The 26,628-nt window shown below is 45.5% G+C and overlaps 1 protein-coding gene across 1 annotated transcript in view; it reads left to right on the top strand.

Annotated features, from left to right (window-relative positions):
- gpr158a (G protein-coupled receptor 158a) overlaps window positions 1-26,628 on the top strand; it is a 702,414-nt gene that overhangs the window by 669,131 nt on the left and 6,655 nt on the right. The window contains 1 exon segment of the mRNA XM_085987742.1: window positions 22,255-22,401. Within this exon segment, the coding sequence (XP_085843868.1) occupies window positions 22,255-22,401 (147 nt within the window).

The raw sequence follows: 26,628 nt of genomic DNA, 5'->3' as shown, positions 1-26,628 counted from the left end.
CCACTTCCTCTATGGCAATGCAAACAACCAGTCGCCCATGACTGCACAGATCCAGGCAGTGACTCCTCTTCAGACCTTTCAGAGTATTTTGCACAGAAACAAGTGAGCCATGTGGACCATCCCACTCAAACATCAAAACGCTTTCTTAAATAACCTATATTACTTGGTCTAGGCTGTGTTAGTCTACTCCTGTACCTATGTAACATTAACTTCGTAGGATAACATACAATATATGAACATTATGGTACTAGCCCTAAGCTTGAGGGAAATCTTCAGCTGCACTTCACTGCACTACACTCTGGAGGAATAGCACGTTGGTACTTAAGTAAGCCTGGATAGAAAGCTTTCCTCAGTTTTTCTTATTCCTTTATTTCCCCATGTGCTGATTCTTTCCAATTGATTCAATTCATTAGAAAACATCAGCTTCATAAAAGTTTTGACAGTTAACTCGTGCTGCTGAGCTTTCTGACCTTTGGGGAAATTGTTGCAAATCACTGGAGGAGACAGATTACTAAGATGATTTAAATAGTCATGAAATGAATTTGAAGTTAGTGATCAGTGTAGCTCCACATCTACATATTGAATTGAGTGCAGGTGGCCAGTGAGCAGAAACACAGGATCATGTAGGTGAATGCTCGATTCTCCTGCAGCCTTCATTTTAAGACAATCTGTGCATGGGCTATTTGAAAGAGATGGCAGATAACTTCCTGGAGATCAAGGTTGAAGCTCATGAGATCATTGAGAGAGCCATGAACAGCAGCTGAGCAAAGATATAAAGAGGCACATGCAGGATAACTCTCAAATGTAATATAAACATCTTGAAGCAGTGCTTCAGATGTCTGGACAGATCAGGGGAGTTTGAGAATTCAGACCTGTTGGAATATTCAGAATCTTCATAATCTGATGGATAGGAAGTTGGTTAAAGGACAGACAAGAGATATTGGATATTTTTCCGAATGCAAGGATGTTAACTTAAGTGTCTCCCAGGGGTCAGTGTTGGGACATTTGCTCTTAACATACCCCACCAGCCTCCACATTCAACGGATCATCCTCCGGCATTTCCGCTACCTCCAAAGTGATCCCACCACCAAACGTATCTTCCCCTCCCCTCCCCTTTCAGCATTCCGTAGGGACCGCTCCCTCCGAGACACCCTAGTCCACTCCTCTATCACCCCTAACAGCCCTTCCCCTTCGCCTGGCACCTTCCCGTGCAAGTGGAGGAGATGTAACACCTGCCCCTATACCTCCCCCCTTCCCACTGTCCAGGGCCCCAAACACCCCTTCCAGGTGAAACAGCGATTTACTTGTACTTCTCGCAATCTAGTATACTGTATTCGCTGCTCACGATGCGGTCTCCTCTACATTGGGGAGATCAAACGCAGATTGGGTGACCGTTTTGCGGAACACCTCCGTTCAGTCCGTAAGGGTGACCCCGAGCTTCCGGTCACCTGTCATTTTAATTCACCGCTCCATTCCCACTCGGACCTCACCGTCCTTGGCCTCTTGTATTGTTCCACGGAAGCTCAACGTAAACTCGAGGAACAGCACCTCATCTTCCAATTAGGCACTCTGCAGCCTTCCGGACTCAATATCGAGTTCAACAATTTCAGATCATAACCTCGGCCCCTATTACATTTTTTCTTGTAATTTTTCCATTCCTTTCCCCCCCCCCTTTCCTTTTGTTTCTCTCTCACACCTGGCAGCTATCTCTTGCCCTGCCAGTACACTTCACACCCAATCTCAGCCTATTACCATCTCGTCTAGCTTCGAATACCTTTTATTGTCTCTTTTACTTCTTTTGTTTCTTTTAATTCTTTTGTCCGATCGCAGCCCTGCCTTTGATCTATTTTCTTTTCTTTCCAGTTTTGAAGAAGGGTTCGACCCAAAACGTCAACTCAAATTTCTCTCCATGGATGTTGCCTGACCTGCTGAGTTTTTCCAGCATTTTCTGTTGTTATTTTGTAATGATCTGGACTTGGGTTTGGGGGCACATTAGGGAGAATGATTAACTGTGAGGAGGACTATAAGCAACTTCAAGAGGATATAGCCAAGTTAGTAGATGGAGAAGATAGATGTTGGATAAAATGGTTCAGATTCGCAAATGCTAAACCTATTCAAACCATTGGTTCAGCCATCCACCATCAGATCTGGCTGGACCACATAAAGCATTATCGGGTCCCGCTCTCGTCTGCCAAAATTGCTCACTATTCCAGAATAATTCCGGAATGCAAAGATAAACCCCAGCTTCTATTCTCTACTGCTAACAATCTTTTTAAACCCCTCTCCTCTGTCTCCTCCACCCTCACCTCTGACAACAAGTGTGAGGAGCTCATGGACTTCTTTGTCTCTAAGATTGAGACCATCCGTTCAGCTGCCTCTGCCACTTCCCTTCCTTCCCCTAGCCCACTGGGCCAAACTTCCTCTAAGGTTCCCCCCTGCCCCAGCCCTGAACTCGCATCTTTCTCCAGTTTTTCTCCGTTCTCCCCTCATGACCTCTCCACGCTCATCTTATCCATGAGACCCACATCTTGCTCCCTCGACCCTATTCCCAACCAAACTGCTGACCACCCAACTTCCTTTTCTGGTTCCCATGTTAGCTGACATTGTTAACAGTTCTCTCTCCTCAGGTACTGTCCCCCTCTCCCTCAAATCTGTCATCATCTCCCCTCTCCTTAAAAAACTAACCTGGGCCCCTCTGTCCTTGCAAACTATCGCCCCATCCCCAACCTCCCTTTCCTCTCCAAAGTTCTTGAACGTGTTGTCACCTCCCAAATCCGTGCCCATCTTTCCCGCAACTCCAATCAGGTGTCCGCTCCTGCCACAGTTCCCAAATGGCTCTCATCAAAGTCACAAATGATATCCTTTGTGACTGTGACAAAAGTAAACTATCCCTCCTCGTCCTTCTTGACTTGTCTGCAGCCTTTGACACGGTTGACCACTCCATCCTTCTCCAGCGCCTCTCCACCGTCGTCCAGCTAGGTGGGACTACACTCGCCTGGTTCCATTCTTATCTATCTAATCGTAGCCAGAGAATCACCTGCAATGGCTTCTCTTCCCGCTCCCGCATCGTTATGTCTAGTGTCCCCCAAGGATCTATCATTGGCCCCCTCCTATTTCTCATCTACATGCTGCCCCTTGGCGACATCATCCAAAAATACAGTGTCAGTTTCTACATGTACGCTGATGACACCCAGCTCTACCTCATCACCACTTCTCTCAACCCTTCTACGGCCTCTAAATTGTCAGATTGCTTGTCCGACATCTAGTACTGGACGAGCAGAAATTTTCTCCAATTAAATATTAGGAAGACCGAAGCCATTGTTTTCGTTCCCTAGCCACCGGCTCCATCCCTCTTCCTGGCAACTGTCTGAGGCTGAACCACACTGTTCGCAACCTTGGTGTTATATTTGACTCTGAAATGAGCTTCCGACCACATATCTGCAGCATAACTAAGACCGCCTATTTCCACTTCCATAACATCACCCATCTCTGCCCTTGCCTCAGTGCATCTGCTGCTGAAACCCTCATCCATGCCTTTGTTACCTCTAGACTTGACTATTCCAATGCACTCCTGCTGGCCTCCCACGTTCTACCCTACGTAAACTTGAGGTCATCCAAAACTCGGCTGCCCGTGTCCTAACTCGCACCAAGTCCCGTTCATCCAACACCCCTGTGCTCGCTGACTTATATTGGCTCCCCGTTAAGCAACGCCTCGATTTCAAAATTCTCATCCTTGTTTTCAAATCCCTCCATCGCCTCGCCCGCCTCCCTATCTCTGTAATCTCCTCCAGCCCCACAACTCCCCGAGATATCTGTGCTCCTCTAATCTGCCCTCTTGAGCATCCCTGATTATAATCGCTCAACCATTGTTGGCCATGCCTTCTGTTGCCTAGGCCCTAAGCTCTGGAATTCCCTCCCTAAACCTCTCTGCCTCTCTATCTCTCTTTCGTCCTTTAAGACGCTCCTTAAAAACTATCTCTTTGACCAAGCTTTTGGTCATCTGCCTTAATTTCTCCTTATGTGGTTCGGTTTCAAATTTTTTGTCTTATAATACTCCTGTGAAATGCCTTGGGATGTTTTACTATGATAAAGCTGCTATATAAATACAAGTTGTTGTTGCCGTTATTTTGTAGAATATTTTGCCCACTTTTAGGTGCCCTACTTTATGAAGGAATATCAAGGCATTGGAAGAGAGACTAGAGAAACTGGGGCTTTTTTCCATTAGGACAAAGAAAGTTAAGAGATCTGATTGAGGTATTCAAAATTATGAGAGATTTTAATAAAATAAATTGGGAAAACTGTTTCCACTAGTCGGTGAGTCAGTAACTAGAGGACATAAATTTAAGATCATAATCAAAAGAATGAATGGGGATGCTAGGAAAAATAGTCATATGCCATTCCCCCATATTCTTTAAAAGTTTACTTTTCATGTATGGATCTACAGTACTTCCGTTTTAAAAGCTGTGATGGATTCTAGTAGGGCATTCCACTTTCTAACAGCCCTCTGCACAAAAAATATTGGGTGAAACTTGCAACTTTGGCAGGGGTGTAAAAGTGACGGTATTGGATTGGCCGCTTGTTATTGCCCTACCCGATTTTCTGCTCCATTGGAGTCAGGGCTGTTAGGAAATGGAATCCATAACAGCTTCTAAAAGGGAAGTTAATAAATATCTGAAAAGAAAAATGTAAAAGGGTAGGGGAATAAGATGAAGTGGATAGTTCTTTCAGAGAGCAGGCAAAGAATGGCCTCACTCAGGGCTGTAAAATTAGTATGAATCTATGATCTATTTGAGATGGAGGAAAAGGAAAGTCATTACAGACAGAAACAGATTAAGATACTGGGTAGATTTTAAGTTGGAGTCAAAGAAGCTGAACCCAAACTAAGAGGCCTGAGGATCATTAGAAATTGATCCATTTAACATCTCAGATGAAAGACATCACCTCCAACAGTGTAGCACGCCTTCAGTACTGCACTGATGTCAGTTTAGATTAGATGTTCAGGTCGCTATAGTGAGACTTGAACCCCACAACCTTCTGACTCACAGGCAAGAGTGCGACCAACTGAGCCATGGCTGACACTAAAAATTTAACATGAGCACCCAGCTTCACTATGGCCCACTTCTTCGATGATTTTGAGCTCTAGGATGTCCAGCATGGCATATTTGAAGTGACTGAAAGATCTGAAATTAGGAAGCTCACCTCTCATTTGGGTTTGCTCCCTTCTATTATGTGGTACCTTGTGCTTTTAAAAAAAATTAGTTTATGGGATGTGGGTATGGGATGTGGGCGTTGCTGGCAAGGCCAGCATTTATTGCCCATCCCTGGTTGCCCTTGAGAAGGTGGTGGTGAGCCGCCTTCTTGAACCGCTACAGTTCATGTGAAGGTACTCCCACAATGCTGTTAGGGAGGGAGTTCCAGGATTTTGACCCAGCGACGATGAAGGATCGGTGATATACTTCTAAGTCAGGATGGTATGTGACTTGGAGGGGAACTGCAAGCTAACAATTAGTGTTGAGATGTTGAACACGCTTTACTTTACTCAGAGAGTTGTGAGAATGTGCAACACATGGAGTGGTTGAGGTGAATAGCATTGATGCAATTAAGGAGAAGCTAGATAAGTACATGAGGGAGAAAGGAATAGAAGGATATGTTGATAGGGTGAGATGAGATAAGATGGGAGGAGGCTCGTGTGGGGCATAAACACGGGCACAGACCAGTTGGGCCAAATAGCCTGTTTCTGTGCTGTAAAATTCTTTGGCCCAGAAATTTGGGTCGGAGGCTTCCTGCGGGTGCAAGTCTCCGACCTGCGCTTACTAGCACGCCGGCCGTTGAGCTGTGGGCCCACGTGGTATTCCGATCCTGGGCCTCCTCCAACTGCCGGCGTGCAGTGCTTGTGTATCCCAGGGGCGCAGTTAGTTTGAAGCATCCCCTGGGATCACGTGGGCCATGGAGAGCCAATGGTAGCAGGGAATGCTTCATTCATAAATTTGACAGGAAGAGCTGTTAAACCTATAAATACTATAAGCCCCAAAACATAACTAAAACTTCAAATAATTTTTTTTTTAAATCACATTTTTAAAATAACTATAAATTGCATGAAATAACTATTTTAAACAATAATTTAACATTTTGAAAAAATTAATTACATTTTCTAACGGGGCTAAAAATAAACTTACCCTTTAAAGTATTTAAAAATAATAAACCTGTGGAAAAAATATTTTAATTTTAATTAATTCACCACTTACCTTGTTAAAAGCAGGCCTTGCGACTGCTTTTTAAAAGTGTAACTGCTGGAGACTTACCCTCCCGGAGAAACCTGCAAAAAAAAACGTAAGTTCGATGCGCATGCGCTGCCTCTCTGGCGCACGTGTTCCACCTGTCAACACCTTCTTTCAAGGGAATGGAAGTTCCGGTTTCCCGCGCATGCGCAGTGCATGCACGAAACCGGCACTTTCGTTGGGCCGACGCGTGAGTACCCAGCATGTACTCACGCATGGGGACCCGAATTTCTGGGCCAATTCTATGGAAGTTTGAAGATTACAAACAATGAGACTCAAAGTGTCCATTCTACATTGTAGTTTGCATGTGAGTAAATGAAGATGCATCACTCAACTAGCCAGTTCACACCGAGCAAAGCAAATGGTGTTTCTGTAGGGAGGGTGCCTCGAAGTCCAAATTAGGATGATCCTCCTATGCTGCACTTCTTGAAGCAGCACTTGCATCAAGCAACTGAGCTTTCTCTTCAACTCACCCCTGCCATTTCCAGGTTTCTGCGCAGCCAGGTTGAAGCCCCTTTAAACAGCAGCTGCTGCTGCTGATATTCCCGCATTCCACTGGCAGCCAACTCCCGACAATAGCCCCTGTCAGGACCGGGAGCATCTTGTGTATAATTTATGAGGTCAATCTCACTAAGTCCAGCAAGGTCAACCCAGCACAACTTCAGCAAGCACAGGGCTTGTGAAAAGTCCAGCCCCACCACCACAGTGCCGGGATGAGAAAATCTACCATTGTGTCATTTTCTTTTTGTTGCTGTATTATAATATCATGCATTTTAATGAAGTGCACTTTTCTGTATGTGTGCTGTTGGCTTTGTAATTGACTTGTAACATAGTGAGGCAAACTCCTGGAGCTTGACTTTCAGACACATAAGAAATTATGCATGAGGTGCACTCACCATCTGCCATATTTTCAGGCCCAAGTCTCAATGGTTTGTCAGATCATATGGGCGCAATCATCACATGATTTTCAGACTGATGCTGTGCTTTTGTGAATAGGCAATGTTGATTTTTCAAATTAAATTATGAAAAGACTTACCTGTGTTTGCAACCCATGAAACATGGCAGTTTTGTATTATCTGAGTCTAACCTGTGCAAAATCTCTCTTAATTTGTCAGGATGAAAAACAAATTTTAATTATGTCCACATTGGGGCAGGGCTCATCTGTTGGTAATAATAGAATTTTCTTTAATTGGAAATAATTACAGGGGAAGGGGTCAGTCCTTAATATTTGAGACTCTTGTCAAATCATATATAATAGGTGTCTGTCCAATTCAGGTGCATTCCTGTCACATGTCATACTATGGAGTGCGGGGCACAATTGTAATAAAACTGAAAGGGCTTTATTTAAAGCAGAAGTAAAGCAGGTTTTTTCACTTGATTTGCAGAACAGGCTCTGCTGTCACCCATTCAAGCATGTACAATGCTGCAGCAGCCATAACATTACATTTTCTTAGTTTAGCTCATTGGAAGTCATTTTTACAAAAGGCAATGGGGGTGATTTTAACCCTACTCACTCAGCAGAAACCTGCCGTGTAGGCAGTTAAAACCGCCCTGGCTCTTACCTGTCCGAAAGCTGCCATAATCGCAACATCTGCAGTTTTAACCTGCTTTCCTGAGCAGGCAGTAAGGACACCCGCCCAGAGCCATCAGGGTCTGTGGCCCAACGACACCATTGAGACCCGACTGTAATTTTAACTCAGGCCTGAGCAGGGAATCCACCTAGAATTAATCAATTAAATACTGTAGTGTCCGAGGATCAATAATACTCAGACTGCAGGAGAACAATAAAACAGGTATTTACTGAACAGGGAGTAAGTCAAGACTGAAATACAGAAGTCTGCTATGGCTTTATATACAGGGGTGGTCACTGCCGGTACTGCAGTATAGAATCAGTTCTTCTCTTAAAGGCACATACACAACAATTCCTCCCCTTTTAGATAAACAGTACATAACATTCATTTAACAACTAAATAGTAACTAATTACAATTACATTTTTCTCTGTACTATATACATCAACTGAAATAATCATTTATAAGTTCAGTCTTTGAGGAGGCTTCCTGATCCTGACTGGATAGCGCCTTTCTCGAGTATCCTGTTCTTGCGGCGGAGTTGATTCTGGCTCATTGTCATTGGTTGGTTCGTCAGCTTCCAATACCACTGCTTCTGAGGTAGACGCAATCTGTACTTCGGGTTGATTACCAGGTGCACCTGCTCGTGGTATGGGTTTGGCTTGTTCCTGTGACTCTAGAATCTGGTCAGCATGGCATCTCACGATGCTCTCTCCAACGTCCACTGTGTACATTAGTGGTCCCTGCTGTGTGCATATCGTTCCTGGCTGCCATTTTTCTGTTCGGTAGTCGCGGGCCAAGACTGGTTGCCCTATCTTGAAGCTCCTGGTTGGCTTCTCATTTATGTGCTGGAATTGCTTATCCTCAACATCTCGTCTTATGTTTGGTTTGAGCAAATCCAGGCAACATCTTAGCCTTCGGTTGAAGAACATTATGGCTGGAGCTTGGTTGGTGACTGCATGTGTCGCATTCCGGTAAGCAAACAAGAAATTATCCACCTTGTGTTGTCGTGGTATGTCGTCATTATGCATTGCCTTTATGGCCTTTTTAAAGGTCTGAACAAACCTCTCAGCCAATCCATTTGTGGCTGGATGATATGGGGCAGATGTGTAATGCTTCACCCCATTATTCCTCAGAAACCTCCGGAAATCCTCTGACACAAACTGTGGCCCATTGTCGGAGCAAATCTGTTCTGGCAAGCCATTCCTGGTGAAGATAGTCCGTAGGACTGCAATAGTTTTCTCCGTGGTGGTGGAGGACATTTTGATGACCTCTGGCCATTTCGAATGGGTGTCCACAGCGATTAGGAACATTGAGTCCATAAATGGACCAGCAAAATCAATGTGTACCCGTTGCCATGGAGATGAGGGCCACTCCCATGGATGTAGCGGGGCCTGTGGTGGAGCGTTTTGGACCTTCTGACATCCTGTGCATCTCTTGGTCATATCCTCGATTTCTTTATCGATTCCCGGCCACCACACAAACGCCCTGGCTAGGCTCTTCATTTTTACCCCTCCCAGATGAGCCTCATGAAGCTCATTGAGCACTCTATCTCTCAACTTGGGTGGAATTACCACTCGGGATCCACACATCAAGGTCCCCCGGCACACTGACAGCTGTTCTCTCCTTGGCAAGAATGCTGGCAACAGTGAGTCGCCATGTGCTGGCCATCCCTTCACCGTCAAATCATAGACCCGAGAGAGTGTCGGGTCATTTCAGGTTTCCTTCTCTATACTTGAGTTTGTAACAGGTAGACATTCGACTATGGTCGCATGGAATATCTCAACAGGGTCCACTGCAGGTGCTTCCTCTACCGTAGGCAACAGTAGGCGCGACAGCCCATCAGCGTTTCCATGCTGTTTCGTACCCTTGTACTCTATGTCGTACTGATGTGCCCCTAGAAAAAGTGACCATCTTTGCAGCCGTTGCGCCATCATCACCGGAACGCCCTTCTTTGGGTTAAAAATGGAGTCCAGGGGCTGATGATCAGTCAGTAGGGTGAATTTCTGCCCGTGCAGATAGTGATTGAACTTCTTCACCCCCCCCCACACCAGGCTGAGGGCCTCCCTGTCAATCTGGGCGTAGTTACGCTCGGCTGAGGTTAACGAGCGCGACGCAAAGGCTATTGGCCTCTCTGAACCATCAGGGAATTTGTGTGACAGCACCGCTCCAATGCCGTAGGGAGACGAATCACATGCAAACCGAATCGGTAGTGTTGGATTGTAGTGGGCCAATACTTTTTTTGAAGTGATTAGGCATTTACACTTCTGAAAGGCACGCTTACACTCATCACTCCATTTCCATGTTACTCCAGTTTGCAGTAGGGCGTTCAGTGGGTGCAGAATTGTAGATAAATTCAGCAAGAACTTATGGTAGTAGTACACCAACCCGAGGAACGACCTCAGTTGCGACACATTTTCCGGTGCTGGAGCCTTGACTACAGCCTCAATCTTGTCCGGTGACTTATGCAACCCTTCCTCATCAATCATGTGGCCACAATACGAGATTTGTCCCCTGAAGAACTCGCATTTGGGGCGGTTGGCTCGTAGCCCATATTCCTGTAATCTAGTGAGAACCTGCTCCAGGTTGGCAAGGTGTTCATTGTCATTTTCGCCCGTAACCAGGATGTCGTCCAAATAACACTGAGTCCCCGGGATCCCTTGCAGGACTTGTTCCATCGCCCTCTGCCAAATAGCCGGGGCTGATGCTACCACGAATACCAGTCGATTGTACTGGTAAAGGCCTTTGTGAGTGCTTATCATGAGGTATTTCCTAGACGCTTCTTCCACCTCCATTTGTAGATACGCTTGGGCCAGATCAATCTTTGTAAAGCGTTTCCCTCCAGATAGTGAGGCGAAAATATCTTCTATCCGTGGAAGTGGATATTGTACTGTGTGCAGGACTGGGTTCACAGTTACCTTGAAGTCCCCACAGATGCGAACCTTCTTGGTTCCCCAGGCGTGCTGCTCAATGATTTCTTCATTACAGGAACGGTGGGTGTGGCCCACTCGCTCCAGTCCACCTTGGACAGCACACCCGAATGCTCCAGACTCTCCAGCTCTGCTTCAACGGCTGGGCAGATCGCGTAAGGTACCGGTCTGGCCTTAAAAAATTTTGGGTTTGCGTTATCTTCGATTTTTATCGTTGCCGTTACTCCTTTTAGAGTCCCAAGTCCTTGTTGGAACACCTCTTTCGCGTCAGTTAGAATTTTTGACAGTCATCCAGGTGTGACGTCATCATCCTTTTTATCAGTCACAGTTAGCGCCTGAATGGAATGCCAATCCAATTGTATTTTTCGGATCCATTCACGTCCCAATAATGGTGGTCCTCCATCTTGTAATATATATAGATACAGTTTCTGTGTTTCCTTGCCGTTGTATTTAACTGGCACCCTTATTTTTCCTCTGGGGTAGACTTTTTACCCCGTGTATGTCTTCAATACAATGGACGTGTCCTTCAAGGGTATGTGTGAGAATAGCCGCTCATAGTCTCGTCGATTCATGACAGTTAGGGCTGATCCTGTGTCCAATTCCATCTTTACTGGGGACCCTGCTATCATGAGGGTGACCCAAATGGTTCGGTGATCCTCCTTTGCGATCACGTTGTATAACTTTAGACAACTTAGTCTCCTGCTCCCGGAGTCCTTATCACTCTCCTGATCTTCTGAACTACTGTCTGTCAATTTTTTTACTTTCTTGTACTTTTCCTTAGTCGTTCTTGTAGTGTTGGTTTTCTTTCCCGACCTGCAGACTCTTGCTATGTGTCCCATTTTCCCACATTGCCTGCATACTTTGTCCTTAACCCAGCAGTCCTTCTGATCATGGGTTGTTCTGCTGCAGCGAAAGCACTTTTCTGCTCCATACGCCATTTCGTTAGCGCTGTATTCCTGTGGTTTCTGTTGTATTTCCGCAGCTCCCCATGCTGCTGCTTCATAGGATACTGCCATGCTGAAAGCTGTTCTAGCGTCAGGTCCTTTTCCGAAAGTAGTCGTTTCTGGGTTCCTTCACTCTGGAGCCCGCAGACAAACTTATCCTGCAAGGTGTCTGCCAGTCCTGCTCCGAACTGGCAGTGCTTCGATAACTTGCGTAGTTCCGTAAGATAGTCAGCATTGCTCTCATCTTTGTGCTGGTTTCTTTTATGGAACTTGAATCTTTCTGCTATCAGCAGTGGTGTAGGGTTTAGGTGTTCCTGTAAGATATTAACAATCTCCTCAAAACTTTTCTCCATTGGTTTAGCTGGGGTAATTAAATTCCGCAATAGGCTGTACGTTCTCGCGCCCATCAAATTTAATAATACCGACGCCTTCTTTCCATCGGCCACCTCATTTGCCTCACAGTACACTTCAATTCTTTCCACATACGTGGTCCAGTCTTCTACCTCGTTGTCGAAAGCAGTGATACTGCCACTTTTCGGCATCTTGGGTGATTTAAAATGGCGCCTCCCGCGCTTTTTTTCTTCTTCACCAATGAATTAAAATGGCGCCTCCCGCGCTTTTCCTTCTTCCCCAATGGAATAAAATGGCGCCTCCCGCGCTTTTCCTTCTTCCCCTTGCTGCCACGCTGCTCCTAGCATTCTACAGGGTAATGGCGGCGACCCGCGGCTTCGGCGCATCTCACTTTTCCTTCCCCGCATTCTATCCTCTCCACGCTGCCCTGTTCTTGAGCACCGACCGCGCCCTGTGCGCGCCACCCTCTCTCTCTCTCTTTTCCTCCTGATGACGCTGCACGGCCCCTTTGCAGAGCCGCTCGATCGAGCCCGAGCCCGCCGCAGTCTGGAAGAGTCAGCGCACTACCTGCTACCAGCACGACTTGCTGGAACACCTCGACTGTGGAGCCAGGCCCAGCTCTCCACAGCCTCCCCTGCAACTCTCCGATGGATCCCTGGGCGGTTGCCCGCGGTCGACGCCCGCCGTTCTGACTTCGACCTCCAAGTAGCTTCTCTTCAGGGAAAAGATCCCCGTGAGGTGATGCAGTACTGCAGGTGAGTTCAAACCTGCCCGTCGCCAGTGTAGTGTCCGAGGATCAATAATACTCAGACTGCAGGAGAACAATAAAACAGGTATTTACAGAACAGGGAGTAATTCAAGACTGAAATACAGAAGCCTGCTATGGCTTTATAGACAGGGGTGGTCACTGCTGGTACTGCAGTATAGAATCAGTTCTTCTCTTAAAGGCACATACACAACAATTACCTTCATACACAGTGCATCATGTTATTTTATAGGTATGGGTCCCATTGTACATAGTGGTATTAATACTGCTTCTCATGTATTAGATACTAGCTGGAGTGCCCGGCGGTGCCGAGGCTTTTTCGAGGGCATGTTGTTGTTGGAAGAGAGAGAGAGAGCGACTGGGGGGGTGGGGGAGAGAGAGCGACTGGGGGGAAGAGAGAGAGCGACTGAGGGGAATGGGGGGGAGGGAGGAGGGGGAGGGGAGGGAGGAGGGAGAGCAGGGGGAGGGGAGGGAGGAGGAGGAGGGGGGAGAGGGGAGGGAGGGGAGGAGGGGGGGATGGAGGGAGGGGGGGAGGGAGGGAGAGAGGGGGGGAGGGAGGGAGAGGGGGGAGGGGGGCAGGGAGAGAGGGGGGAGGGAGAGGGAGGGGAGAGAGGGAGGGGGAGAGAGAGGGAGGGAGGGGGGAGAGAGAGGGAGGGAGGGGGAAGGAGAGAGGGAAGGAGGAAGAAACTGGGCAACCCAGACTAAAGATGGCGCTGTTCGGGCCCACATTGAAGTTCCGCCATGATCAAAGATGGCGTTACGAGGAAATTGTCGTGCCGCCAGGATCAAATATGACGCTGTGGTGTCGCTGCATTGAACTGCTGCCAGGATGAAAGATGGCTGGGCCCAGTTGCCGGGGTAACCCTCCTCCCCTCCCGATCTCCAGAGCCGGTTGTCGGGTTAACCCTTGAGAGGGGGGGGGGGAGAGGGGATGGGGGCGGGGGCAGAAAGAAAAAAAAGCTGTCTGCCAGCCTTCAGGGCGGGTGCGGCCAGCCTTGAATCTGCGTGAAGAAGCCGGTGGCCATTTTCTCATGTCGGTTGGAAGCATGGAAAAAAAAATTTTCTTAATTAAAAACTGCAAAATTTCTTTACTTTTAAAAAAAAAAGTAGCTGCAAGGTACAAAATCGGAAATCTTCTAACTTTATATGTTCTTTCCTTAAAAAACTTTCGCCTTTTGTATATCTTCTAACTTTATATCTTCTTTCGTGAAAAACTTTCGGTTTTTGTATATCTTCTAACTTTATATCTTCTTTCGTGAAAAACTTTCGGTTTTTGTATATCTTCTAACTTTATATCTTCTTTCCTTAAAAAACTTTTGCCTTTTGTATATCTTCTAACTTTATATCTTCTTTCGTGAAAAACTTTCGGTTTTTGTATATCTTCTAACTTTATATCTTCTTTCCTTAAAAAACTTCCGCCTTTTGAAAAGTGAGGATGACATAAAAAAAACCTGCAAAAGGACATAGACAAGCTAAGTGAGTGGGCAGAGATTTGGCAGATGCAATATAATGTTGGAAAGTGTGAGGTTATGCACTTTGGCAGAAAAAATCAAAGAGCAAGTTATTATCTAAATGGAGAGAAACTGCAAAGTGCTACAGTACAAAGGGATCTGGGGGTCCTGGTGCATGAAACACAAAAAGTTAGTATGCAGGTGCAGCAGGTGATCAGGAAAGCCAATGGAACCTTGGCTTTTATTGCAAGGGGGATGGAGTATTAAAACAGGGAAGTCTTGCTGCAGTTATACAGGGTATTGGTGAGGCCACACCTGGAATACTGCGTGCAGTTTTGGTTTCCATATTTAAGAAAAGATATACTTGCTCTCGAGGCGGTTCAGAGAAGGTTCACTCGGTTGATTCTGGAGATGAGGGGGTTGACGTATGAGGAAAGGTTGAGTAGGTTGGGACTCTACTCATTGGAGTTCAGAAGAATGAGAGGCGATCTTATCGAAACATATAAGATTGTGAGGGGGCTTGATCGGGTGGATGCGGGGAGGATGTTTCCACTGATGGGTGAGACTAGAACTAGGGGGCATAATCTAAGAATGAGGGGCTGCCCTTTCAAAACTGAGATGAGGAGAAACTTCTTCACTCAGAGGGTAGTAAATCTATGGAATTTGCTACCCCAGAGAGCTGTGGAAGCTGTAACATTAAATAAATTTAAAATGGAGATAGACAGTTTCCTAGCAGATAAGGGAATTAGGGGTTACGGGGAGAGGGCAGGGAAGTGGACGTGAGTCTAGATTCGGATCAGCCATGATCCTATTGAATAGCAGAGCAGGCCCGAGGGGCCGTATGGCCTACTCCTGCTCCTACTTCTTATGTGACCAGGTGTCAGGTGGGAGTTTTTATTGTACTTTTCATGCTGTACACTAATGAGCTAGATCAGTGGCCACTGAACTTCCGCTTCAGGTTCACAGACGTGGTTCCTGAGCTGCGTGATTCCCGTGGTTATCCAGGGAAATTTGAAAGGTAGGTTTAAAAAGAGGTTTAAGGGTCTGACAAGTACCTGATAATCATGTAAATTACCTCACCCGCCTCTGCCGTTTGGGTCGCTGCCGTTCTGGCAAATGCGCCCGAGGGAAAGGCGCGTGGGGGTGGGATGACGGCGAGTTACCGAACCGCTCCAAGTTATTTCAAATTTCCCTCCCAACCCGCCTCCAATTGCACCCGCACGCACGCCAGAAAGTTCTGGCTTAAGTTCTAGATCATTACACTTACACTGAAATAATTTATTTCCGTCATCGAGTGCAGTGTGCATGAGGGCAGATGTCATTTTTAGACAGACAGAGATCAGGACTTGTAGGTACATTTCCAGTGCCAAGTGAGTGACTGTGACTAGAGCGGGGAAAATCGAGCACTACGGTTCAGTATTGGTCCCGTCGCGCCCAGTCCACACTAAGAACATGTTTCATTTCACATCAATTTGTTTAACGAGTGAATTCATCTTAAAGCTGACCTTATATAATTGACATAGATCATCTAACAGCTGCTGATAAAAATGTATCCATTCAATAGATAATTAACATTTGAGTCATAGATTGTAACTACATGCTGGGCCATTGACCTTTAGGAGGCTGGCGATGCATGTACCCATCCAACTGCAGTCTGGCCTGCTGTTATGTTTTTAACCAATCAAAACCTGTTTTTTTTAAAAGTTGCTCTCTTCCCACCTGCAAAGTGGGCAGGGTGAGCCATCAGGAAGGAGAAGAAAAGGTAAGTAAAGAGCTGAATGCCTACAAAACCAACTCAGACAACTAAAAACCCCAAAAAACAACTCAAAGAGCAGGATTTCTCCTGCTGGGGATTCTAAGGGTTAAAAGCTAAGCAATTTTTCACTCTGTATTCTGCTCTAGAACAATTTTGAAACAGTTACCAGTTTATGAGTCATTCCGTGCTATCAGCTTAGTTATATGAACCACAAAAATAAATACTGAAAAAGGATAAATTCAAATTTAGAACAGCCTCAGTATAAGCAGTGTGGGAGAATAGTAGTGTATAATTAAACATTTGAATAGCAGATACCCTTTGGGGCTTGAAGTATACAATGCATTGGAACAAAGGACACATCAGAATTTGAATGTCTTTATCAGTTGTATTTAATTTTTTGTTGTTTTTAATTTTTTGAATGTATTTCTGGAGAACCAAAACCAAATGTAAATACATTAAAATGATCAAGTTAAAATTAAGCCACTCTAGACGTCAGGTGCAGTGTAAACGTAATGGTCCTGAATTTCCTTGTGGCAGGGACCTGGATACTCTGACTATGAGAGCCGCTGGTCACTGGCAGTTCCTGCTTCCTTCGCCCTGAAAGAACCCAGCATAAAGATATGAAGTGTCCCGACCTCCAGAAGAAAACATGGAGCCTCACCCTCAGGAGGGGGTGGGGTCAGGCCAGAGAATGGAATTTTTTTTTCATTCTTGGATTAGGCTATTACGCTACATGGAGTTTCCGGAGAGGAGAGTCTGGGAATTCCCCCTGATGGTGGCCAGGACTTCCTGCAGCATGAGCCACGTGGGTATAGGAGATGCACCCATCACGACATGGGCCTGCCAGCCCTGTGCTAATTAGGTGTCTTCCTGTAAAATCTGAAGGGCACTAGTGGGCATGATTCCAGAGTAACTTCCAAGATTACGGCCATAGAATCTTCAGAGCTTCTGTTTATTTTTTAAACATTGCTGAAAGTCCACCTATCTCCTTGGCCAAAAGAATTCTATCATATGTATTAGTCATCCACCGATTTAACTGTATATGTAGATAGCATTACGATTGAACAGCATGACAGGAGTGTTTCCCCGGGGCTTCTCCACCAGGAAGTTGTGCTAAACTTACATAAAACACTAGTTTGGCCCCAACTGGGGTATTGTGTCCAATTCTGGGCACCACACATTAGGAAGAGCGTGAAGGCTTTGAAGAGGGTACAGAAGAGATGGTTCCAGGGATGAGGGGGTACAGTTATGTGGCTATACTGGAGAAGCCAGGGCTGTTCTCCTAGAGCAGAGAAGGCTAAGAGGAGATTTGATAGTGATGTTTAAAATCATGAAGGGTTTTGATAGAGTAAATAAAGAGAAACTGTTTCCAATGGCTGAAGGGTCGATAACCAGCGGAGACAGATTTAAGGTGATTGGCAAAAGAACCAGAGGCGACAAGAGGAAAAACTTTTTTATGCAACGAGTGGTTAGGATTTGAATGCACTGCCTGATAAAGTGGTGGGTACAGATTCAATAGTTGCCTTCAACAGGGAATTGGATAAATACGTGAAGGAGAAAAAAATTGCAGTGATATGGAGAAAGAGCGGGGGAGTGGGACTAACTGGATTGCTCTTCGAAAGAGCCGGCACAGATTTGATGGGCTGAGTGACCTCCTTCTGTGCTGCACTGTTCTATGATTCTAAGTTTGGTGGGAAGGACTCCCCTATCCTCAACCTTGCACAGCCTCCCTAACACTTGTTCTCATCCTTTCCTTGGTTCCTAATTCCCTGCTCTTCCCCTCTCCTCATGATCCATGCCTTGTGCTTTTCCCTCTCCTCCGCTGCTGCTCTCCCTCCCTCCCTCCCTCCCTCCCTCCCATCCCCTTCTTTTCCAACACTCCCCTGGTCCCTCTTCATCTCCTTGTCCCCTTCCTCTACCCCTCCATCTATCTCCCTAATGTCTTTCCCTATCATTTACCTCAGAAGACCTAATGCCTGAGGAGTGAGGTGGATGGGTTCAATTTAAAATTCTTACCTGCATTTATTTGGCCCAGGGAATCAAATTCTACTAAAACCTAAATAAAACTTTACCTGCAATGCCACCTAGAGAAACAGAGCAGGGAGGTGAAGCTTGAAGGAATAGCAGTACCACCTAGCGTTGACAGGACTGTAAGGTAAGTATGATGGTAAGTATACAGAGTAATACCCAGGTGTTACCCCAGGCATGGCACAATCATGAGACAGGAAGTATCTAGGGCAAAAGAGAAGTGCACACTGGATTTGAGACTTTTGTTGAATATCCAAAACTTCTTGGGTGGATGCCCCTGTGCTGATGAGCAGATAGGTTCCATGCAGTATTGGAATGCTTGGTGCACTGCTACTTACCAAGGGGTTGCATGCAAGCATGTCCCAGGACGGGGAGGGACGTCTAAGAAGATCCTACAAAGTCATAAAAGGGAAAGTGATATATGAAGGGAGTTAGATGATGGTAGTCCTGAACTGGCATACACAAGCATATTGCATGTTGCAGTTGTTTCTGGAAAGCTTCTGTAATGTTGCTGCTAAAAGGATGTTAGATTGCGGTTTGTTGGAAACGAACCTTGGGACACAAACCTTGGTGTGGATTCAACCTCCTGCTTCTCCATCTTCAGCCAACTCCTGTCTGTAATATCCCTGAATTTCACTACTTGAAGGAGGTGAGGTCTCTGATTGAGGCTTTGCCACCTCACATTGCAAAGACATCCCTGCAATTTTGAGCTGCTTTCTCCTGTAAGGTACAACACAGCAATGAAGCAAATGAGGGAGTGTACAGTGCCAGCTACCATGTGAGAAGGAGGACTGGTTTGAAGGAGATGTGGATCATGTAGAAGAGGTGCCTTGTTGCTTCGGAACGTGGACCAATGGGCATGCTTATTCTGGGAGAAGGAGTGATCCTCAAAGAAGAGAGATGACTGAAGGCTGGAGGATTTGTGGGCTTGTGCTAAAGACTAGAGATTGTGAGGGACAGAATTCATAGAACTGCAGGGAACCATCGCTAATTCCTCATGAAGACCATAGCCTGCCAGTAGCCTGTTGTGTGAGGTCATAAAACTTTTTTCTGCACTGTAGCCATATGTGTTCATAAGTGCTGATTTTTGGTCCGTTATTTTCTGGTGCTATTCTTCAGCAGTGACATACTCCTTCTTAGTGCTGGGAGCCTGTCACTGCATAGCTAATGACCCCATAACCCAGGAAAGTAGGATGGGGTCAAAATAGTGTGTAGAAGTCCTGCCCCCACCCTCCTCCAGCAGAAAGAGGATAGTCCACACCAATCTACATTATCTACTTGAATGGTAGAAATTATTAATATCCTAATCTTCAAATGTGCCTGCCTGGTCTTCAAAGAAAAGACAGAAATATAACTGGGACGCGGGCATGAATTATTCAGTTCCCTGTTTTGACTGCCTGTTCCATGTGAAGTGACATAAAAGGAACTCCATAGAGTTTCTGCCATTTAATGTATCATCAGTAATTAAAATGAACTTCTAAAGATGGGCAACTCGTATTGTTTTGAAACAGTTTATGTGTTAACGTAAGTATTGCACTGCTAGTGCTTTGCTGCATGGTTCAGCTTCTGTGTAATTTTCATACTTGTAAGTAAATTAAACTGAGGGATGATTTTCCAAATGTGTGCTCCCATAATGAAGCCTCATCCATCAGGAGTGCATATATGGAAATTCCAGGCATACTGCCTATGATTTTCCATCCACAATGGATGGCGAGCATGCTTGCATTTCCCAGTACCTCCTCCTGGTGGGAAAAGCTCTGTGACAGGAGCAAGGACAGGATTTTAGTTGGTTATGCTGGAATGCCTTCTGTCCTGTGAACTCAGCAAGGGAGGAAGCAGCTGGTTTAATTGATAGCTTTCATGGCCAAGCCATAGACAGGGAGAACTCGGAGGACTTTCCCCTCTTTCAACAAACTTTCTAGGACTCAACTAGATCATGTGTTCCCCTGTCCTTTGGCTTCATGTCCAGCTAGGAAACAAAGAGCAGGGGAACACATGATCTAAATTTGAGTTCTAGAAAATCTGTTGAGGGAGACGGACAAGGGCAAGTCCTTCTTAAAATAGAACTGGTCTGAATTAAAGGAGGGGCTGACCAGAAACATGATATTTAATCCACTAACTGGGGCAATATAGCATCTTTATTATTTTCTTTGGTACAAGATGTGATGCTGAATTAAGTCGAAACATGGCAAGATTTACTGCAAATGTTATTCTGTTTGTTTAACAATTGTAAAATAAACCTGTTTGTTGATTTGGCGTCCTCTTGAAAACATGTTAATCAGTCTACCTTTTAAAAGTTTGGAGAAGGTCGCGTGTGAGATTAAAGTTTTCAGTGTGGCAGAGCCACCAAGAGACTCTTGCAGTAATGTATATAATTGCCTTTAACAGGGGCTTGTTACCTTTAAGTGTTTGCTCTGTATAAACAGCGCGGGTTCAGTAAAATGGCGATCCAGCACGATGATGTCATCACGCAGGTCACGTGACGTTCCCAACGGCGGGAAACGTGATGACGTCATGACGTCAGAGGGGAGAGGCGTTCCCCCTCAGTCCTCGTGGAACCAGTTGGTGTACAGACCTGTATAGAGTTTCTCCTGTGTTTTTGTTTGTAACTTTTACTAGTGCATTAAACCACGTTTGGTTAACTGCTAGTTTCAGTCTCAGTACTTTCGTTAGGAGTTCAAGCACCCCTACATCAGTTTATATAACAAGAAGCTTCGTTGATATGACTTTCTAAGTCAATCTTATGATTAGATACTGGGCAGTAAAGCTAAACTCTTGACCATAAGCGATGCGGATATGTTTATGGGAGAAACTGGTAACAATCATCTTTTAGATGGCAAGCATTTTCCTATATCCTGTTCAAGATTGCAAGAGAGGTACTCAAAGAGCCGCTCTAGATATTAGTGTAGTATTCAAGTCTTGGATGATTTTGGGCTTTACAGAAAATTAATAGTTGTTGAGGAGAATTAACACATTTGTCATTTAAGAGGAAACCAAAAAGTCAATTTTAACTCAGAGCGGGATCGGTGCATGGTGGGCCCAAAGCAAGCAGTGCACCCAGAAGGAGAGAAAGGGGTGAAGCCTGGCTGATTATAACTGGTGGCCCTCATTTTAATATTTGACATCTGTCTCCTGCTGAAGACTGGACCTGGACCTAAGGGTACGGCGCTCGGCATAAGGTAAGTGCTGGGGGTGGGGGATTACCCAGACAGATTCCGATGCAGGGAGGGAGAGGGAGAGCAAGCGCATTGGTGGCCTAAGAATTCCTTCTGGGGCTCGGAGGAGCACTCCTGCCGAAATCCTCCCGAAAATTAAAATATAAAACTTATCTTGACCTCTCCTGGCCACTCTGCTGCCTCCTGCCAGGTTTCTCTGGTGGGTTTGCCTCCCAGAATAGCTTTAGTTAAAATAGTGTCACAGCGCCGATGACATCTGTCTGTAGCGAGATCTACGGCCGATTTGAAAGTTGGCGAAGAAAAAATGGCGGCGGGCGGCAACGTCTCACCTGATTTTAATCCCACCAATGCACCATTCCCACCCAGCAGTGGGAGGTTAAAATTCCTCCCCAAACTTCTAAGAGGCAGCTTTTGTCATGGAGGAGATTTGGCAGTTCTATTTGCAATCAAAGAGGATAGTGAGGCCACGAATGTCGAAATAGGAGGATGGAACTATCAAAAGCTGGTTACTTTTGGTTGATATTACAAGTGACAGGAAAAAAATGTTGGGGTATATTCACTGATGCTTTTCCACTGTCCTTACTGGGGATGGGTGACAGACTACCAACTGTGCTTGAAATCATAAGGGGACAAGAGGTATCAAATTTCTGACAGTCTAATAATGGATCTGTCTCCATACTCAGTGGCATTCTACGAGGGTGTCTGAGTCTAATGTTTGTAGCCTAAAGGTAAGTATGTATTTATGTTTTCTGCTTTATCAATCTAAGGATACATCCTTGCTCCCTGAAGATTTATGCACACTTTGTAATTATCAGAGTCAGGCTATAGATTCAAGACTCCATCAGCTTTAGAGCATTTAATGCTGGAACTATGTGACCTGTAATGATTCAAATGTAAGAGTGTTAGTTGGTTGGAAAATCCAGCATTGAAAAGACATTTTCTGCTTTCAACTGAGTCAGCTTGGTGATGTCCAAATGTGATCCTTTTATTTCTCTTTTCTTCTAGTTTCTTCAAGCAGGCATCAACCCCAGAGATGACATAGCAACAGAGGCCTATGAAGATGAACTAGACATGGGTAGATCAGGGTCATACCTGAACAGCAGCATCACCTCAGCCTGGAGTGAGCACAGCCTCGATCCTGACGACATTAGGGTAAACATTATTAACTTTTCTTGTTGTCAAGTTCTGCAGATAATTGGGTTTCTTAATTTAGGGTGAAAGATAGATTTCTGTTTCCCTGTAAGCACCAAGCCATGCTCATTTGTTTTTGTTGTGGACACTGGATGACATCGGCTGGTTCAGTAATATCAATGACTGTGGAGTTAGGTCACCTGATACTCTTATTGGTAAACACACCAAAGTGAGCAGAGGTTGTGTTACTTGTCCAGAAATTCCCTCACTGCAGACTGAGGGGCTTGAACCATCTGTGACGAATCTTATCTATCCACAGGGATAGATAGGGGCCGTGAAATTCAACCCCATAGCGCTGGCGGAATGTGCGTGCACTGGCTGTAGGCAGAGTAGGCAGATCGTGACGTCAGTCAGTGTGTGACGCTGATTTGACGCACGACCTGCCATCTTCGATGTCACCGCTCCATTCAACGCCCTCTCCGAAACATGCACAGCTGAATGTGCATTCAGCAGCACGAGGGACCCCCCACCAGCGCTACTTAAAGGGATACATCCAACTTGCAGGTAAGTTGCTTATTGCTTTTGAACTGGCTCTTGCAGAGTTTGGAGGAGTACTGGGTTGCTGTAAGATATTTCAAAAGTTGCTAAAATGTGCAGGAAGTGCTGCTGGACATTGGGAAGGCTGCTGGAAGGCCTCTGAGTCCACCACTTCTTCCCAGTCATGGGGGCTCCAGCTGCAGTCCCCCCTCACGCTGCAGCATGACAGGGAGATGGAGCAGAGGCAGCAAAGTAAGACAAGCTGCTCGCAAAGGGAGGAGGAGGAGGGCCCTCAGCAGGAGGCTTTACCCACCTAGGGTCTTCAGGGAGCACTTCTCCTACCTGCACCTAAGCCAGCAGTAGTGTGTTCGGCGGCTCCACTTCACCAAGGAGGTAACCACAGAACTCTGCCACCTCTTAGAACCAGACCTGCAACCTCAGAGCAGGGCGATGACGGTGCTGCCAGTGGCCCTGAATTATTTGCCAGTGGATCCTTCCAGGCTGGAACAGGCGACATAGCAAACATCTCACAGTTTGACATCCATCGCTGCATCCGGGATGTCACAGAAGCTCCGTACGCTAGGAGAAGGGACTTCAGTGTCTTCTCTCTAAACAGAGAGAGGCAGGAGGAGCTTGCATGTGGCTTTTCCAGGATATCCAGTGGCGCAAGGTGCCATCGACTGCACACACATGGCCTTGCGGATGCCGCAACGCGATGGTGAGATGTTCCATAACCACAAAGGCTTTCACTCACTTAATGTGCAGTTGGTGTGCAACCACACCCAGCACATCATGCTGGTGAATTCCCGCTATCCTGGCAGCAGTCATGACGTGTTCATCCTGCGCCAGTCCGCTGTGCCAGGAATCTTCCAGCCAGCACGTTGAACCCGAGGGTGGCTGCTCGGCGACAAGTGCTATCCGCTCCAAACCTGGCTGATGACTCCCCCCTGCAACTCCATCACTTGTGACCTGCACTCATATAATGAGAGCCATGCTGCCACGAGGAACATCATCGAGCAGAAGCAACAATTCCGCTGCCTTGACTGCTTGGGAGGAGCCCTCCAGTACAATCCGGAGCGAGTGTCCCAATTCATGGTGGTCTGCTGCATCCTCCTCAACTTGTCCATCATGAGGGTGCAGCCCTTGCCACCATGAGTTCCACGACCACCTCAGTAGGAGGAGGAGGAGGAGGAAGGGAGGAAGCAGTCTGCACATTCATGTTCCAGACGGGCTGTCCATGAGCACCTCATCAGACTCCGGTACCCCTGAAAGAAACCCCAGATCCCCATTGCTCAACACTTCCCCACCTTACCATCCCTCTGTCACGGAACATCACAGTGCCCTCTTGGCCACAATGCTGATATGAAAGCCACCACAAAAGAAACGTTCTAAACCACATTTAGAAATCATTCAATCCAATAGTACATAACAAAGTCAACTAATCACCCTTGTGCATTTCTTTAGTGCCTGTCTTCTGTGTGTCTTTGCCTGTCCTAGTGCTCCTACGAAGTGCTACCCCAGTGGCTGCAGCATGGAAGGCTGCTGACTTTCAGTGAGGGATACTGCAAACAGCCTTCCAGGACAACCTCGAGCAGTTCTGGGCTCTGTTAATAAAGGATGAGATCAGTACAGTAGTGAGAAATGATCTTAGCTCGGAAGATCAAGATGCAGAATCAGTTTGGGTGGAGATAAGAAATAATAAGGGAAAGAAGTCACTGGTGGGAGTAGTCTATAGGGCCCCGAACAGTAGCTACATTGTAGGACAGAGTATAAATCAAGATATAATGGGGGCTTGTAAGAAAGGTACTGCAATAATCGTGGGTGATTTTAATCTTCATATAGATTGGACAAATCAAATTGGCACAGGTAGCCTTGAGGACGAGTTTATAGAGTGTATTCAGGACAGTTTCTTAGAACAATACACTGTGGAACAAACCAGGGAACAGGCTATTTTAGATCTGGTAATGTGTAATGAGACAGGATTAATTAATGATCTCATAGTAAATAATCCTTTAGGGAAGAGTGATCATAACATGATAGAATTTCAAATTCAGTTTGAGGGTGAGAAACTTGGGTCTGAAACTAGTGTCTTAAACTTAAATAAAGGCAATTACAAGGGTATGAAGACAAATTTGGTTAAAGTGGGCTGGGAAAATAGATTAAAAAGAAAGACAGTAGATAAGCAGTGGCACACTGTTAAGGAGATATTTCATAACTCTCAACAAAGTTATATTCCAGTGAAAAAGAAAGACTACGAGAAGGATGAACCATCCGTGGCTAACTAAGGAAGTTAAGGTGGCTAACAAATTGAAAGAAAAGGCATACAATGTTGTGAAGATTAGTGGTAGACCAGAAGATTGGGAAATTTTTAGAAACTTGCAAAGGATTACTAAAAAAATAATAAAGAGGGAGAAAATTGATTATGTGTGTAAACTAGCAAGAAATATAAAAATAGACAGTAAGAGCTTCTACAAGTATATAAAAAGGAAGAGAGTAGCTAAAGTAAATGTTGGTCCCTTAGAGGATGAGACTGGGAATTAATAATGGGAAACAAGGAAATGGCAGAGACTTTGAACAAATATGTTGTATCTGTCTTCATAGTAGAAGACACATAAAGCATCCCAATAATAGTGGAAAATCAAGGGGCAAAAAGGAGGGAGGAACTTAAAGCAATCACTATCACTGGAGAAAAAGTACTCGGCAAACTAATGGGACTAAAGGCTGACAAGTCCCCTGGACATGATGGCCTGCATCCTAGGGTCATAAAAGAAGTGGCTGCAGAGATAGTGGATGCATTGGTTATAATCTTCCAAAATTCCCTTGACTCTGGAAAGGTCCCAGCGGATTGGAAAACCGCAAATGTAACGCCCCTATTCAAGAAAGGAGGGAGACCGAAAGCAGGAAACTATCGGCCACTTAGCCTAACATCTTGTCATTGGGAAAATGCTGGAATCCATTATTAAGGAGGTAGTAGCAGGACATTTAGAAAATCATAATACAATCAAGCAAAGTCAACATGGTTTTATGAAAGGGAAATCTTGTTTCACAAATTTATTCGAGTTCTTTGAAGATGTAACATGCAGTAGATGTAGAGTATTTGTATTTCCAAAAGGCATTCGATAAGGTGCCACATAAAAGGTTACTGCACAAGATAAGAGCTCATGGTGTTGGGGGTAATATATTAGCATGGATAGAGGATTGGCTAACTAACAGAAAATAGAGAGTCGGGATAAATGGATCATTTTCAGATTGGCAAACTATAACTAGTGGGGTGCCACAGGGATCAGTGCTGGGGCCTCAACCATTTACTATCTATATTAATGACTTGGATGAAGGGACCGAGTGTACTGTAGCCAAATTTGCTGATGATACAAAGATAGGTGGGAAAGCAAGCTGTGAGGAGGACACAAAGAATATACAAAGGGATATAGATAGGTTAAGTGAGTGGGCAAAAATTTGGCAGATGGAGTATAATGTGGGAAAATGTGAGGTTATCCACTTTGGTAGGAAGAATAGAAAAGCAAAATATTATTTAAATGGAGAGAGACTACAGAATGCTGTGGTACAGAGGGATCTGGGTGACCTCATACATGAAACACAAAAAGTTAGCATGCAGGGACAGCAAGTAATTAGGAAGGCAAATGGAATGTTGGCCTTTATTGCCAGGGGGATGGAGTATCAAATTAGGGAAGTCTTGCTACAACTGTACAG

This window comes from Somniosus microcephalus, chromosome 5 (assembly GCF_052327205.1).
Source record: "Somniosus microcephalus isolate GS21.2 chromosome 5, FLI_Smic_1.0, whole genome shotgun sequence".
NCBI lineage: Eukaryota > Metazoa > Chordata > Chondrichthyes > Squaliformes > Somniosidae > Somniosus > Somniosus microcephalus.
This window is presented reverse-complemented; position numbering and strand designations above follow the sequence as displayed.